Source organism: Megascapheus bottae, chromosome 31, assembly GCF_031878675.1.
Source record: "Megascapheus bottae isolate mThoBot1 chromosome 31, mThoBot2.hap1, whole genome shotgun sequence".
NCBI lineage: Eukaryota > Metazoa > Chordata > Mammalia > Rodentia > Geomyidae > Megascapheus > Megascapheus bottae.
In genome coordinates, this window is record NC_143539.1 from 6,936,814 (window position 1) to 6,952,956 (window position 16,143).

Consider the following 16,143-nt stretch of genomic DNA (forward strand, 5'->3'; position numbering starts at 1 on the left):
ACAATCCCTTGGAAAAAGTGGAGAGCCCCAGAAAGGCTCCAGATTTACAGAGGCTGAGGGGGGCTGAAAGACAGGGTGTGGCAGGTCACCAGAAACAGAACTTGGGGTGTCTCAGATCAGGAGGCAGCACAGGAAAGTCCCAAATAGAGAAGCAGGTGAGGAAAGGAGGCTAGGGGATGGAGAATGAGAGAAATTGAACAGGAATGTGCTGAACTTGAATGGGGAGTGAGGTATGAGATTCCCATAGAAACAAGATCCAGTCCTGGGCTCCCAGATCCACCAGGCCACCAAGGAAAGGTGAGTGGACACTGAGGAGAAGGCAAATGGTGTCCTACCACTTGACACACGACAGTTAAGACACAGAATGAAAAGATCTAAAAATGCCTATGAGAGGAGCAATAGATGAAGAGAGGAGAGGGACCCATGTATGATGGGAGGTTAGAATCTCAAGCAGAAGCTGGGGGCTGCAGAAGAGGCGAGGAGGAGGAAACCACTAAGGAAGATCTGAAAAGGAACCATTCAAAGGCAGACTCTAAAGTAATTACTCAGAGGGTGGGGTAACCTGGTGAAGAAGTCAAGACCTTTCCAGAAAGAGTAAGGAGGTTTCCAGGAGGATGGGGACTTCAAAAAGGCCCCCCCGCTGTGGGATGATGGGAATGCGCCTAGAGAGCAGTGTTCATAAACTTGAATGTGCTTCAGAACCACCAGGAGGGGTTGCTAAAAAACCCAGATTGCCGGGCCCTGCTCCCAGGTTTGTAATTCAGTAGGTTTGGGTAGGAGAGAAGAAAGTGCATTTCTTGCAAATGCTGCTACTGGTCCAGGGACCATATTTTGAGGCTCACTGCCATAGGCCAAAAGCTGCTTTAGTGAGGAGGCCCTCAAAGGTGAAAAGCAGAAAAGTAAAATGGGGAAAGCCCCCAAGACGTCTCTACGGAGGGTGTTAAGGGTCTTTTCATCTCTGAGAGGTTCAGGATGGCAGGACCTAAGAAATAATCTGAGAAAATGCTCTGGGCACAGCAAGTTTCTGAGTCTGTCCAAGTATGAGAAATTGGGAGGATGAAGGGAGTGGGAAGGGGGTAGAGGGGAGAAGATGGAAAGGAAGACGGGGAGGGAGAGAAAGAGAGATCTTTAATTAGAGACAGAAGACTTGGGGGAGAAGAAAGTTGGGGCCTATGAAAGGATAAAGGGGGACTCAGAGCCCAGATTAGTCTGAACTAATTCCAGAGGAGAATGGCGGGAATCCATGATTGCATCCTAATGAAGGTAATTTGACAAAAGTTCTCAATAAGGTTTTTTTGGGGGGGGGATGTCAGGAGAGGGACAGATCTGATGAAGTCTCAGGACGTGCTGTGGGCTCCTGATGCAGGGATGTTTTGGAGAACATGACCTAATGGGTGTGTGGGGAGTGTGTGTCCTACTACTGGAGTGACAGAAGAATCTTTTTCCAAAAAAAAACTTCTCAGAGATCTCTGACAAGGGAGGAACTTCTAAGTAGTCTTCAAAAGGGCACAAGGTGGAAGACTCCTGGCAGTGGTGAGAATGTCAGGATGCAGAGTTCGCCACAACAAACTGTTGGGACTCTAAGTGCAGGAGCTCAAAGTTACTTTGAGAGAAGATGAGGTACATGTGTGGGGCCTTCCACAGAGAAGCTGTGAGGGAAAAAGTCAGCATGCAGGAAGTCAGGGGTGGGGGTGGGAGTGTTCAGGAGGGTCTCTGGATTGGACTTGCACCTCAGGAGGGCCTGAGGTTGTTTCTGGGGTCTCTGATGCAGGGGGTTCCTGAAAGTTGCATGTTGGGATCTTGGGAGGATCAAAGGGAGGATCTTCAGCAAGTTCACCAAAACCAAATCACAGGGTACTTACGAAGTGCTCTAGAGAATGTAAGAGAGGGTTGGAATATTTGGGGTTCCTTACACAAGGTGGAATGAGTTACTGGAAAAGATCTTGAAATCTTGCAAAAGGGGTTTTGGAAAAGGTTTTGGAATATGGGAGAAGAGTTCTCTGGGGATTTCAGACAATCTCCAGAAGAGATTTCTAGAAAAGAGGTCTCAGGGGAAGCCTGGGGTACAAGAGATCGATTTGTAAAGCACTGCGGGCCGGGAAGCTGTGGCGGAAATGAGATCTCTGGGAAAGCTTTGGGGAAGAGGGGTGATCTGTGGTCAGGACAAGTGTCTTGAAGACAGCTACAACGCAGGTGCAAGGCTTCAGGTGAGTCTGTAGACCGAGGGGCACCTGGGGCCGCCCAGGGAGGTCTTTTGGGACTAGGGGAAGATGCTTGAGGTTCCCTCAGAGAGACCTGGGGAGGGGAATACGGGTGCAAATCGCGAAGATGATTTCTGGAAATGGAGGTAGGCAGGAGAGGAAATCTTGAACTAGGTGAGGGGACAAGTCTGGGTGAGACGGTGGGCCAAGTGGGTGGGTGGGGTTTTTTGGAATGCCCAGGGTCTGGGAGGTCGTCATAGGGTCGGTCTCTGCAAGAGGTTGCTACGTTGGTGGGTTTGGATTTTTTTTGGGGGGGTGGGGGGAGAGGAGGGAATCTAGGGGAAAACGTAGCAGATACCCGGTGAGAACGGACGAGGAGTGGCCTCTGCGGGGTATTTTTTCGCTCTGGGAGGCTGGGGGCCACGGGTGTGAGGCAGCGAGCAAGGCTGGGGTGGGGAGGGCGGTCACACCGAGGTCCCCGGAGACGGCGGTTGGAAGGGGAGGGTGACTTCGGGGGAGGCCCGTCGGACCGGCCGGGGGGCTTCCCGGACCTAGGGACGCGGCTTCAGGAGGGAGCTCCCCAGCCCGACCCCTCGACGACCGCGAGGGCGTGGGGACGTTTCGGAAGGAAGCTCCCCGAGGGGCCCTAGGCCCCCCGAGGCCCGCGCTCGCGCCCGCCGCCGCCCGCGGCTCAGGGTCCCAGAGGGGGCGGGGCCGCCCGCACGGCCTGGGTCGCCCCGAGGGGGAGCGCCGCGCGCCCTGACCCGCCACCGCCCCGCGCTCGCCAGGCCCGGGCCCGAGACTCACCTCCTCGACCTCGGCCTCGGCCTCCGCCGCCGCCTCCGCCGCCCGGTTCTCAGACCACCACCACCGCCGCCGCCGCCGTCGCCCCCTCTCTGGCCCGCAAGCTCCCCTCCCTCCTCCCTCAACGACCACCGCCGCCGCCACCGCCGCCGTCGCGCTGCGTCACCGCGCCGTGCGTCACCGCCCCTGGCCCCGCCCTGAGGGGCCCATCGCGCGCCGCCATTAGCTTACGCCCAGGTGACGAACAGGGCACTAGCCAACCCGCGGCGAGGGCAGCCCGAAGGGCGGGAGGTGTGCGCCGAAAAGGCGGGGTCCTGACCAGGGAGGGGAGCGATGGGGCTGGAACGAGGCCCAAAATGCCCGCCCTCTCTTTAATGGGATTGGTCAGACGTGAGGGTGATGGGCAGGCCGCCAGGCCTGGACTCTAAGTGGAGGGCGGGAGAAAGGGCGGGGCGCGCGCGGTGTTGCCAAGGGCAACGGGCCTGCAGAGCCTTGTGATTGGCCCTCCGAGCCGGCAGGGGGCAATCTCGCGCAGGGCTCCTTCGGAGTCACAATTCTTCATTCTGGCGTTCCAGTCCCCTGCCACCCCGCCCCTCTGACACGCCTCACTCAAGGCCGGAGCCCAACGACGTCCCCGATCGTGGAGGGAGAGGGGGGAGGGGAAGAGAGAGAGGGGGAGAGGGAGAGCGCGCCTTCACACCTTGGTCCCCACGCCCCAGTGCCACTCTGAGCCCATCTCCCTTGTGACAAGTGGGCGGGGGCGGGCAGGGGAGAGGCTGGATACAGACCATTTAGGAGGCAAAGAGAAAAAAGACGTCTCCGGCGGAAAAGACACCATCAGTAAATAGGACGGTAGCAACGAGTCTTCAAAGTGTCCTGCCTCCGTGGCAATTAATCAGGAGGGGACTGGCGCACCCCACCCGTCAGGAGGCCCTCGGAAGACGGAGGCGTGTGGATGGCTTGTTAGTGGAATTCAAGGAGCAATGCATTCGGGGTTGGAGTGGGGAGGGATGAGCTGCGGCCAGATGTTTGGCCACTGGAGGGAGTTTGGGCTTGTCCTGTGACTGGGAGTCTCTTAGGTGGTTGAGGGCTTGGGACTGATGGCTTTGGCGTGTGTGTATGGAAAGTACATTTGGAAGAACTAGATCTAGAGGGGCCAGGGAAGCAGCGGGGGGGGGGGGGGAGAACCGGGACAGCGGGGTGGTTGGGAAAGGAGGCGGTGTTGCAGGTAGGAGGGGACGTTCAAGGTGGTCAGTGAGGAGGTCCCGGAAGACTCCACAAACTGGGGGAGAGGGGGAGCAATCGGAGCCAGAGATTACGAGTTAAAAATGATTGAAGCTGTGAGAGGGATGAAGCCCAGGGAAGTCTAAAGGATGAATACACCCAGGGAAATCCTAAGAAATGAAGACATGCAGGGAGTTTGCAACTAGGAATTGGCACTTTAACATCAAAAGGCTCAGCAAAGCCAGGCAGGCTGCGGCGCACGCCTGTTACCCTAGCTACATAGGAGGCTGAGATCTGAGAATCGAGGTTCAAAGTCAGACTGGGCAGGAAAGCCCAAGAGATTCTTATCTCCGATTAACCATAAGAAAACTGGAAATGGCGGTGTGGCTCCAGTGGTAGAGTGCTAGCCTTGAACACAAAGAGGCTCAGGGACAGTGCCCAGGCCCTGAGTTGAAATGGGGGGAATGGGGGGCAGCAAGAAGGGCAAAACCAGAAAGGGATGCAATTCTCACATAGGCCGGGTGGAAAGGCCATTTCAAACCAGGGCAGAGATGTCACAAAACCCAACTAGTGGGCCGGCAGTTTGGCCTAGTGGTAGAGTGCTTGCCTAGCATGCAAGAAGACCCAGGTTCGATTCCTCAGTACCATATATAAAAAGCCAGAAGTGGTGATGAGGCTCAAGTGGTAGAGCTCTAGCCTTGAGAAAGTCTAAGAACAGTGCTCAGGCCCTGAGCTCAAGCCCAGGACTGGGGAAAGAAAACAAAAAAAACAGAAACCCAACTAGTACCTCCTTACACAGAAGTCACAACTTTTCTGTTGCATAGATAGATGTGGGTGTGCCCTTTCATGCTGACTCATTTATTAAATACCTTTTCTTGGCCAAGTGCCTGTGGCTCACTCCTGTAATACTTAGGCGGCTGAGATCTGAGAATCAAGTTCAAATCCAGCCCAGATTAATCTGAGAGACTCTTATCTCTAGTTTACCATCAAAAAGCTGAAAGTAGGGCCGGGAGTTTGGCCTAATGGTAGAGTACTTGCCTAGCATGCAGGAAAACCCAGGTTTGATTCCTTGGTACCACATACATAGAAGTGATGCTGAGGCTTAAGCTGTAGAGCTCTAGCCTTGAGAAAGTCCAAGGATAGTGTTTAGGCCCTGAGCTCAAGCCCAGGACTGAGTGAAAAAGATCAGGGACAGAGCTTAGGCTGAGTTCAAGCCCCCCAAGACCAGTCTTGAGCTCAGGGCCTGAACACTGTCCTTGGACTTTCTCAAGGCTAGAGCTCTACCACTTGAGCCTCAGCACCATTTCTGGCTTTTTTCTATGTATGTGGTGCTGAGGAATTGAACCCGGGTCTTTGTGCATGCTAGGCAAGCACTCTACCACTAGGCCAAACTCCCAGCCCCCTGTATTTATTTTTGAAGATAATGATATTTGAATTCTAGGTCTTGAGCTTGCTAAACAGGTGCTTTACTGCCACACACTTTTTACTTCATTCTTTTTATTAAAGAATGTATTAACATTGATTTTTACATCATATTTCAGATGACGTGTTTAACAAATAAGTATTCAAGAAGGGAATCTCTATATACAATCACTTTTTACTTCTTCTGAATTTTTATTAACAAGTATTAGTCATACAAGGGTGTCCTATATGTTATACAGAAATTCCTACTTTATATTATTTTCGAAGTACTGTCTGTCTCCTACTTGACTATCATCTTCTTATCATCACTTTCAGAGTAGCTGAGATTATAAAAGTACACAGTCATACCCAGTGGGTTTTTAGGTTTTCAAATGAGAGAAATAACTATGTAAGCCCAAGGAAATGACCCACTAGGGAAAGGAATAAATGACAGAGGTGTGAGAGAGGACAGTCACAGAAACACACTTGACTGAGTAGGGGTCAACTGAAAAGTGGGGCTCCCCATTACTAGGGAGGGAGCCAGCTCAGGGATCACAATGGGGCCAGGTCCCCAGGAACATTCACTTTTGTTTGCTTGGATTTTCTCACTAAAATATATCTGTTTCGCTCATAAATTACTTTACTGTTATTTCTTCTTTATTTGACAGTTAGGGTTATTATATTGATTTTTTAAAAATTTATGTGTGCAACTAGGTCACATTACCTAGGAATTTCATTTCAAGATGGAAAAGGAGGCGATACAAAATATTTTCTTTCTTTTAGTGGAACCAAGAGCCTTGCATAGATAGGGTAAACATATTCTCTAACATTAAACCACATCCCCACTCCTCAGAACACTTTTTTTGGGGAGGGTGCTAAAATTGAACTCATAACTTGGCTGGCTTGTTATAAACTGGTGCTCTGCCACTTGAACCACATCTGCAGCTCAGATTTTTGCTAGTTATTGTGAAAATGGAGTCTCACTGACTGTTCTGCTCAAGCTGGCTTTGAACTGTGATCCTCTAGATCTCAGCCTCTAAGGAGCTAGGATGTTACGAGCATGAGCCACCAAGACCCAAACCCAACAGTCTAGTGGTTAAGATGGAGAGGGGTGGCTGGGAGTATAGCCTAGTGGTAGAGTGCTCACCTAGCATGCATGAAGCCCTGGTTTCAATTCCTTAGTACCACATACACAGAAAAAGCCCGTAGTGGTGCTGTGGCTCAGGTGGCAGAGTGCTAGCCTTGAGCACCAAGTATCCAAGGACAGTTCCCAGGTCCTGAGTTCAAGCCCCCAGGACTGGCAAAAAATAAAATATGGGGGGAGAGTTATGCATCTGACATGGTTGTAGGGTCATGGAGGCCATGATAAAGTCCAGTGTGAGCCAGGTCCGGGCAATTGAATCTCTAAAAGTTGGTATTTTGAAGACTTGGCGCTCAGGATCCTCCTGCCAAGGGAAGAATCACCCTGCTCAGCAAATCTGCCATGCTGGGAGACAGATGAAGTTAATGATCCTCACTAAGATCCAGAAACAGAAGAGTGAAGCCATGTAGCTAGGGCCACCAGCAAGGCCGTCTTTGAACCCTGGTCTGAGTGATTACAAAGCCTGAACCATCCTGGCCCATTAGAGGAAGGAAGGAGAAGGAGGAGCCCTGAGTGACAGTTGTCCCAGAACTGGCATAAACAGGATGTGGTGTTGCATGAAACTTTCCCCCTACCCTTCAGCCCGCCCCCCACAGCCGTGGTCCCCACCCCTAGAAGACAGCGGAACTGAGAAAAGAAGGCGCTGCAAGCCATGGTCAGGGGGCCAGGAGCTGAATGGGAAGGGCGAGGGGCTGGGGCTTGAGTGGGGCTGCGGTGGGAAGGGCCTTGGGGTGGCGGTCAGCTGTGGCCTGAAGGTCGCAGGTGGGGAAGGGACTCAGCTGTGGGGAAGGATCTGGCTGGAGAAGAGATGTGGTGGTGCTGGACTTAGCTCTGGGCAAATGGATGCCTGGATCTCCTTCCTCCAGCCTCTACCCTGACTCCTGGGCCGGGTGACCTTTCCTGGAGAGAGAAACTGAGGCTGGGAGAAGGGACACAGGGGTTCAGTCCAGACCAACTCAAGTCTTCCTGATCCTTCTGGCAGTCTGACTCCTTGGTGGTGTGCGAGGTGGATCCGGAGCTAAAGGAAAAGCTGAGGAAATTCCGCTTCCGAAAAGAGACAGACAATGCAGCCATCATAAGTGAGTGACATCCCCCCGCCCCACGCACAGGGAAGCCTGGGGGAGGGGCAAAAGGGGCGGGGCCACTGTCACCAAGACAGGCGTGGCACGGAGGGGCGTGGCTTCCCAGCCAACGCCGGCGTGACGTTAAAGGGGTGGGTCCAGCAGGCTGTGTGGGCGTGGTATGGGCGGGGCTAGTATTGTGGGCGTGGCGTGCACGAGGGCGTGGCTAGAGTCGAGTGGGAGATCTAATCCCTACGTGCGCTCCTTTCCCCAGTGAAGGTGGATAAAGACCGGCAAATGGTGGTTTTGGAGGAAGAATTTCAGGTGAGGGTCTGGGAGGGGGAACGGGATCCTCCTAAGGGGGTACTGAGGACTGAAAGGACCTAGAATGGATGCTAAGTCATCCGGTCACTGGGAGCTACAAAGAACCTGGAGTCCACAGTTCCTTTGTGTGTCTCTGATTTTACCTATGCACTCTCACAGACTGCTTACAGATCCAATGGCTTAATCTGTAACCTGAGGTTAAGGCCTGGAGTATGTTATGTGCTCAATAAAGTGATACTGCCAGGCCCTGGTGGCTAACACCTGTAATCCTAGCTACTCAGGAAACTAAGATCTGAGGATGGCAATTCAAAGCCAGCCCAATCAAGAAAGTCCTCGGGGGTTGGAGACGTAGATCAGTCCATCAAGTGCTACCCAATGAGAAAGAGCAGCAGGTACAGTTTGAGTCCGGGTTTCAGACCAGAAAGAAAGGAAGGAAAAAGCCTTTGAGCCCTAATCTACAATTCACCTGCAAAAATCCAAAAAGGGGGCTATGGTTCAAGTGGTAGAACACCAGCCTTGAACAAAAAAGCTAACGGACAGCACCCAGGCCCTGAGTTCAAGTCCAGGAGTGGCGCGCACACCCACCCACCCCCTCCACACACACACACACACACACACATACACACAAACACACACGCGCAAATACTAGTACATCCCTGGCACTTGAAGGAAAATGAGTCTAAGCTCATTAAGTTAGCAGAACCCCTTTGTACGCAGGAAGACAATGAAGCCACCATGTCTTTATCAGTACATGATCATTGATGGTAAGGCTTCCTTCTGATTGTGGCTTTTTGGGGTGTTGGGGATAGGACTGGCTACGAGTTGAGCTTCCACCCACCCTATGAAAGGAAGGATAGTGAAATGGTTACCATGGGAACAAAGATGCAAATCTGAATTCAGCTACTTCCTAGCTGTGCAACCTTGGGCAAGTGTCTTAATGTCTCTGGGTTGTATGGGTATGAGAACAGGACCTACTTTCTACTGTTTTGGGAGAGTCTGATGATTAAGAAAGTGATTAGGGGCCAGGAGCATGGCCTAGTGGTAGAGTGCTTGCCTAGCATGCATGAAGCCCTGAGTTTGATTCCTCAGTACCACATACTGAGCTGTGTGCTGTGGTTTGAGTGGTAGAGCTCTAGCCAGTAGCAAAAGAGGCTCAGGGACAGTGCTCAGGCCCTAAGTTCAAGCCCCAGGGTTGGCAGGAAGAAAGAGAGAAGGAAAGAGGAGGGAGAGAGGGAGGGAGAGAGGGAGGGAGAAGGAAAGCTTATTTATGGCCTTTATTTGCTTTCTTTTCTCCTACCTGTCCCCCATCTCAGAATATTTCTCCAGAGGAACTGAAATCGGAGTTGCCAGAGAGACAGCCCAGGTACCCGGGTGAAGGAAGGGGAGGACTGGACTGTGGGGAGAGCGTGATGATGGAAGCCCGGACTTAGGGATCCCTTGGGCTTCTGTCCTGTGCATAGAATTGGGGTCTCTGTGGTTGAGATGAAGACTTCCTATTCTAGGTTGATGTAATATTATTTCATTGCAGAATTCTACTAATTTATATTTATATTATATTGGCTTAGAATTTGTTTTTTTACTTTAGTCTCAATATCTTACTGGCTTTATTTCTGAAAAACATCAAAATATTTATTAAAAAAAATTTAACCTGGGCATGGTGGTTCATGTCTGTAATCCCAGCTACTCAGGAGGCTGAGATCTGAGGCTTGTAGCTCAAAGCCAGCCCAGGCACTAAAGACCCAGAGACTCTTATCTCAAATTGACAACTGGAAAACAGGGAGTGGTGCTGTGGCTTAAGGGGTAGGGGGGTAGCCTTGAGCTGAAGAGCTCAGGGCCAGTGCCCAGGCCCAGAGTTCAAGCCCCAGGATCAGCCAAAAATTTTTTTTAAGTAGTTATACAAAAGGACATTTCAATTTAATAAATCAGATTATCTCTGTGCGTGTGTGCGTGTGTGTGTGTGTGTGTGTGTGTGTGTGTGTGTGTGTGTGTATGCATACCATCCCTGGGGCTTAAACTCAAGGTCTGGTACTGTCTCTTAAGCTTTTGTGCCAAAGACTAGTGCTCTACTACTTGAGCCACCGCTCTACTTTCAGCTTTTTGGCAGTTCTTTGGAGATACGAGTCTCATGGACTTTCTTGCCAAGCTTGCTTTGAAGTGTGATCCTCAGATATAAGCCTCCTGAGATGCTAGGAGTACAGGCTTAAGCCCCCAGTGTCTAACTAAAAAACTTAAAACAAAAGTGGGGGGAGGCTAGGAGTTTGGCCTAGTGGTAGAGTGCTTGCCTAGCAAGCACAAAGACCCAGGTTTGATTCCTCGGTACCATATACATAGAAAAAAAGCTGGACGTAGTTCTGTAGCTCAAGTGATAGAGCTCTAGACTTAAGAAAGCCCAAGAACAGTGCTCAGGCCCTGAGTTCAAGGCCCAGGACTGGCAAAAAAAAAAATTAAAAAACGGCTGGGATGTAGCTCAATGGCAAAGCACCACCTCGCAAGTGCAACATCCTGGGTTCAATCCCCAGTACCAAAGAAGAAAAGACAAAAAATACACAGTTAACACCCCCCCTGGAAAAAAATAGGTAAGAGCTGGAAGTTTGGCCTAGTGGTAGAGTGTTGCCTAACATGGTGCCTGAACTCAGGGCCTTGAGCTATCTCTTGGCTTTCTGCTCAAGGCTGGCATTCTACCATTTGAGCCACATCTATGCTTTTGGCTTTTTGGTGGTTAGAGAAAATTCTGTATTATCACTTCTGTTTATACAGATAAATTTGTTTATACCATTTGTGCCTATATGTATACATATGAATATGAATATGAGCATATATATATATATATATATATATATGTACTGGGAATCAAACCCAGGATGTTGCACTTGCAGGACAAGTACTTTGCCACTGAGCTACATCCCAGCCCAATTATCTTTTTATTTATTTATTTTATTAACCAGTCCTGTGGACCCTACCACAAGCTCTACCACTTGAGCCACAGCACCACTTCTGCCAGGGGAGGGGGAAGGGGGAAGGAGGGGGATGACTGAAGGCTGAGGAGGGACTCAAGTCCTGAGTGTAATTTCTCTGTTGCTCGCCTAGGTTTGTGGTCTACAGCTACAAGTACGTGCATACAGATGGCCGAGTGTCCTACCCTTTATGTTTTATCTTCTCCAGCCCTGTGGGTGAGAAACCACTTTCCTTGTCCTGAAGAGATGAGCTTAGGCTCTGGGGAACCAGGGGTGTGAGTGTATGTGGATGTGTGTGTAGATAGATAGATAGATAGATAGATAGATAGATAGATAGATATACACACACATACATGTGGATTGCCTGTGCTAGAGCAGGAAGGTGGAGGTGGAGTGGTAGCACAGAAGGCCCTGGCATGCTTTAAGGCCCAAATAAAGCGTGTAAAAGAGGGTGGGACTTAGCCAGGTGAGGTGGCTCATGCCTGCAATCCTAGCTACTCAGGAGGCTGAGAGCTGAGGATCATAGTTCAAAGCCAACCTGGGCATGACAATTCATGAGACTCTTATCTCCAATTAACTACCAGAAAACTGGAAGTGGCTCAAAGTGGTACAGAGCTACTAACCTTGAGCTGAAGAGCTCAGGGACAGTGCCCAGGCCCAGAGTTCAAGCCCCAGGACCAACCTAAAAGAATTTTTTAAAAAAAGGCAGGACTTGCTGAATGAGAGGAGAGGGAAAGGGAGAGAGAGAGAGAGAGAGAGAGAGAGAGAGAGAGAGAGAGAGAGAGAGAGAGAGAGAGAGAGAGAACTTAGAGAACAAAGCCACACACCCTCTGTCCCCAAGCAGAAGTCACTCCCTTCCCTGCTTTTACCTAGAAATCCATACATCTGGCCCTGAAGCTGGAGGACCACCCCCCACTCTCCCCCGCCCACAAGAACTTGAAGCCCCCAAGCAAACAAACCAAGAAACTCAATAGGGCATTCCAGGACCTCCCAAAGCAGTTTCAAAGGCCATCTGAAAACTGCCACCTTGACAGACATTTCTAGAGTGTCACTAAGCACTCTGGGGTCCCCCCCAGTGACACACTCTTTATCTCTGTGTCACACAGGCTGCAAACCTGAGCAGCAGATGATGTATGCCGGGAGTAAGAACAGGCTGGTGCAGACGGCTGAGCTCACCAAGGTGTGTGGTGGGGTGGGAGTGTCTAGATTCCTGAGGGGCTGTACACCTGGGGCTGAGGGAGGAGGTTGGATCTTTACCCTCTAATCCTTGGATGTCAGCTGCCTGCAGCCCCATGCAGTCCTAATGAGGAGATCTCTCTCCCTGCTCAGGTGTTTGAAATCCGCACCACGGACGACCTCACTGAAGCCTGGCTCCAGGAGAAGTTGTCTTTCTTTCGTTGACATCTGAAGCAGACACTTGAAGTCTTCATGCCTGAGCCCCAAGCGGGACGGAAGACTCCAGACTCCTACCATCCAAACATCTAAAACCAGAAAAGAATTAAATTAAAAAAAAAAAAAGCAAGAACTCAGATCCTCAGACTTCATGTTTGTGGGTGGTAGTCCTGCAGTTCCAGCCTGTAGCCAACAGGGGGCAGAAGACCTTGGTGGGGACACACATTTTTCAGACACCTGTGTCCTAGGAGGAGAGGCCAGAGACTATGGGATTTCTTGGGAGTGGGAGTGAGAGAGCTGAGTCTTCTGAATCTATGGGGAGGGGGGCAGGGGTGTTATTGTTAAAGGGAACAAGCACCCCCGAGGGTAAAGGAGGTATTGCACATTATTCTCCCTGCTTTCTAGGCTTCAGTGCTAGTGGACTTCAGCGCTTGTCCTGAATACTGAGAATTTAAAGGTCAAGAAGTTAAATGAATTGATTGTAATGGCTCCAGAAGCTCAGAAGTTGCTGGTGGCCAGTGGTTTGGGTGCTTGATTGGATGGATAGGTGTGAGGGCTCCCTGGTTAAGGAGGTGAGGACTCCCATGCATTGCAGGAACAAGAAATGATGACCCTGGTTCCCCCCTGTTTCTGATTCTTCCTGCCTTCCAGTGATAATCAGGGATCTAGGGACATTCACACTGGGTCAACCCTCCATCCTGTCTCTGAAGGGTATTTATTGAGCACCTCTGGTATACCAGGCTCTGAGAACAATGATATGAGTAACTCTTTACTGAGATGATGAAACAAAACCCATTTTTCCTTCAGATCTCTCCTTGTTTTTCCATCCCCAGATTCAGGGACCAGAAAACTCTTCCCCCACCCCCCACCACACCACATGCCACCACCCCTTTCTAGGTTCCCTGCAGAGAGGTGGCCGTTGCCATGGTAACAATGACATAGTGACCTTGGGTCTGGGCGGCCCTTCCCCCCACCCTGGCATTCCTCAGGGAGAGCCTAAAAGCCAGTTGCAATCTTATTCCATTCACTACCTCCACCTCACCGGGGTCTCTCATCACCCCACCCTGCTCCATCCATCCCGGGCTCCCCTGTCCCCAGTCCCAAGTCTCTTGCTTAAGGACTTTAATCATTTTTTTTTTGCACTGGGCCATAAAGACATCGGCCCTCTCTTGCCCCTAATTTCACTTTCCCGGGCGGAAGGGATTGGCTAAGGCCCTGTCTCTTGGTGACTGGCCTCTCCTCATCCCCATTTTTCCCTTCTGTCCTTAGTGATTGTAGTGGCTCACCCTGACGAGGGGAGGAAGGCATGCATCTAGGAGTCACAAGAAGCATGCAATAAACACATCGGGCAACTCTTGGCCTGCTGAAGTCAAACAGGCAAAGAGACCTGTCTAAAGGTCATGCACTTCGATATCCTCCACTGTATGATAATAGCTAACTCTGCTATCGAGAGCGCCTTCTGTGCCCTGGTACTTATACAGAGCACTTCACAGGCATTAACTCATTTAATCCTTTCAAAACTCCATGAAGAAGATACTATGATTATCCACTTTTTTTCTTTTTTTTTTGAGACTAGGTTGATCTGTATAGCTGGGGCTGGCCTTAGACTTGAGATCCTTCTGCCTCAAGCCTTGGGAATACTGGAATTCTAGACCAGTATCACTATACCTGGATCCCTTATTTTATTTTATTTTTTGCCAGTCCTGGGCTTGAGCTCAGGGCTTGAGCACTGTCCTTGGACTTTCTCAAGGCTAGAGCTCTACCACTTGAGCCTCAGCACCACTTCCGGCTTTTTCTATATATGTGGTACCAAGGAATCGAACCCAGGTCTTCGTGCATGCTAGGCAAGCACTTTAACCACTAGGCCAAACTCCCAGCCCTGGATCCCTTATTTTAAAAATGAAGAAAATGAGGCATAGAAGCCAAATATAGTTGTTTGGCTCCAATGGTGTGTGCAGTTTGAACTTGAACTCCAGGCTATCCTGTCATCAATGGTCAGACTGTTTGGCAAGAGATTTAAAAAACTTTTTCTTCTTTCCTCCTCCTCCTTAAGGTTCCCACTTCTTCAAAGATAAATTTCTGTTTGCATGTAGCCTGGTGATCATCAAAGACCCAATCAGAAAGGGGCATGTTTGGAGCCTTGTCCAATCAGGAATAAAGGTTTCCTTTGGGAATCAAGGACTAATCAAAGAAAGTGATACAGAGCAAGACTGATAATGAGTGGGTGTGGCTGAGTGTGGCTGAACCAACCTGAGTGTCTAGAATAGATTAGTTATCCAGTGAAGAGTCAACACATAGGTATGACTCCTTAGAGGGCTGGTATAAGCTGGGAATCATTTCTTCTAATACTGTGAGACTTTGGTCTAAGGTTCTGTAGTTCCATGCTCCCTAATTTTCACATCTGGGGCTTGAACTCTGGGCCTGGGTGCTGGCCCTGAGCTCTTCAACATAAGGCTACCATCCTACCTCTGGGCCTGGCATTGTCCCTGAGCTCTTCAGCTCAAGGCTACCGCCCTACCCTTGAGCCACAGGCCTACTTCCCATTTTCTAGTGGTTAATTAGAGTTAAGAGTCTCACAGAATTTAGTGCCTGGGCTGGCTTTGAATTGCGATCCCCAGATCTCAGCCTCCTGAGTAGCTCGGATTACAAGCATGATCCACTGCACCCAGCTCCCAGCATGCTGTCTCTTAGGCTACAGCTCCACTTCTGACTTTTTGGTGGTTACTTGGAGTTAAGAGTCTCATGGACTCTCCTGCCCTGGCTGGCTTCAAACTATGATTCTCAGGTCTCAGCTTCCTGAGTAGCTAGAGTTCCAGGCATAAGGCACTTGTGCCCAGTTCTTTTATATATATATATATATATATATATATATATATATATATGGTAATTAATAAAAGGGTTACATGAATATTTGCCAGATAGAAGGTGCATTAATTCACATACATTGATACCCTTTCACATTAGTGCCCAATTCTTATCTGGCTATTTTGAAGATTGGATCAACCAATCCTTAAAACCACTGCTGGCACACAGTGTGGCTACATTTGTACAAATGTACATTTATACATTTTCTGTTGTGACGTCTTCTCCTACTTGTACCCTCCCAGCCTGAACCCCCAGGCTCCAGCAGGAAACATTAGAGAGCAAGAAGTATTGTGAGGAGGGTTGATTGACTGGATCAAGATTTACTAAGAGGAAGATCTGCAGAGGTAGCTGGCCCTGGGCTTGTAGAAGAAGAATTTATGGACCAGGAGGTTGGCCTAGTGGTAGAGTGCCTGCCTAGCATGCACGAAGACTGTTTCCTTGGTACGACATACATAGAAAAAGCCAGAGTGGTGTAGTGGCTTAGGGTAGAATTCTAGCCTTGAGGAAAGCCTAAGGACATGCTGAGGCTCTGAGCTCAAACCCAGTACTGATTTAAAAAAAAAAAAAGAATTTATGATGAAACCCAAAATGGGAAGCATTTGAGACTGTAAAGATATGTACAACACGGCAGATTCTGATGGAAGATCTTGCTAGGTTTGGGGATCCTTTGAAAATCTGGAAAAAGAGATGGGGCATTCTGGGGATGGTAACGCACGACTACAATCTTGGCTACTCTCAAGGCAGAGTGAATAGGAGGGTCACAAATTCTGAGGCCA

The 16,143-nt window shown here is 49.9% G+C and overlaps 2 protein-coding genes across 2 annotated transcripts in view; one reads left to right on the top strand and one right to left on the bottom strand.

Annotated features, from left to right (window-relative positions):
* Positions 1 to 3,434, bottom strand: part of Samd4b (sterile alpha motif domain containing 4B) — a 27,342-nt gene extending 23,908 nt beyond the window's left edge. Inside the window, exon 1 of the mRNA XM_090322115.1 lies at positions 3,009 to 3,434. The gene's annotated coding sequence lies outside the window, so the exon portion shown is untranslated. The remainder of the gene's footprint in view (positions 1 to 3,008) is intronic.
* Positions 2,115 to 12,896, top strand: Gmfg (glia maturation factor gamma). The gene is made up of 8 exons (XM_090322532.1): positions 2,115 to 2,207; positions 3,854 to 3,967; positions 7,754 to 7,850; positions 8,107 to 8,156; positions 9,470 to 9,519; positions 11,244 to 11,326; positions 12,217 to 12,290; positions 12,440 to 12,896. The coding sequence occupies exons 1-8, from the start codon at positions 2,115 to 2,117 to the stop codon at positions 12,509 to 12,511; spliced, it is 633 nt and encodes a 210-aa protein (XP_090178658.1). The 3' UTR covers positions 12,512 to 12,896.
* Positions 12,897 to 16,143: the final 3,247 nt, after the last annotated feature.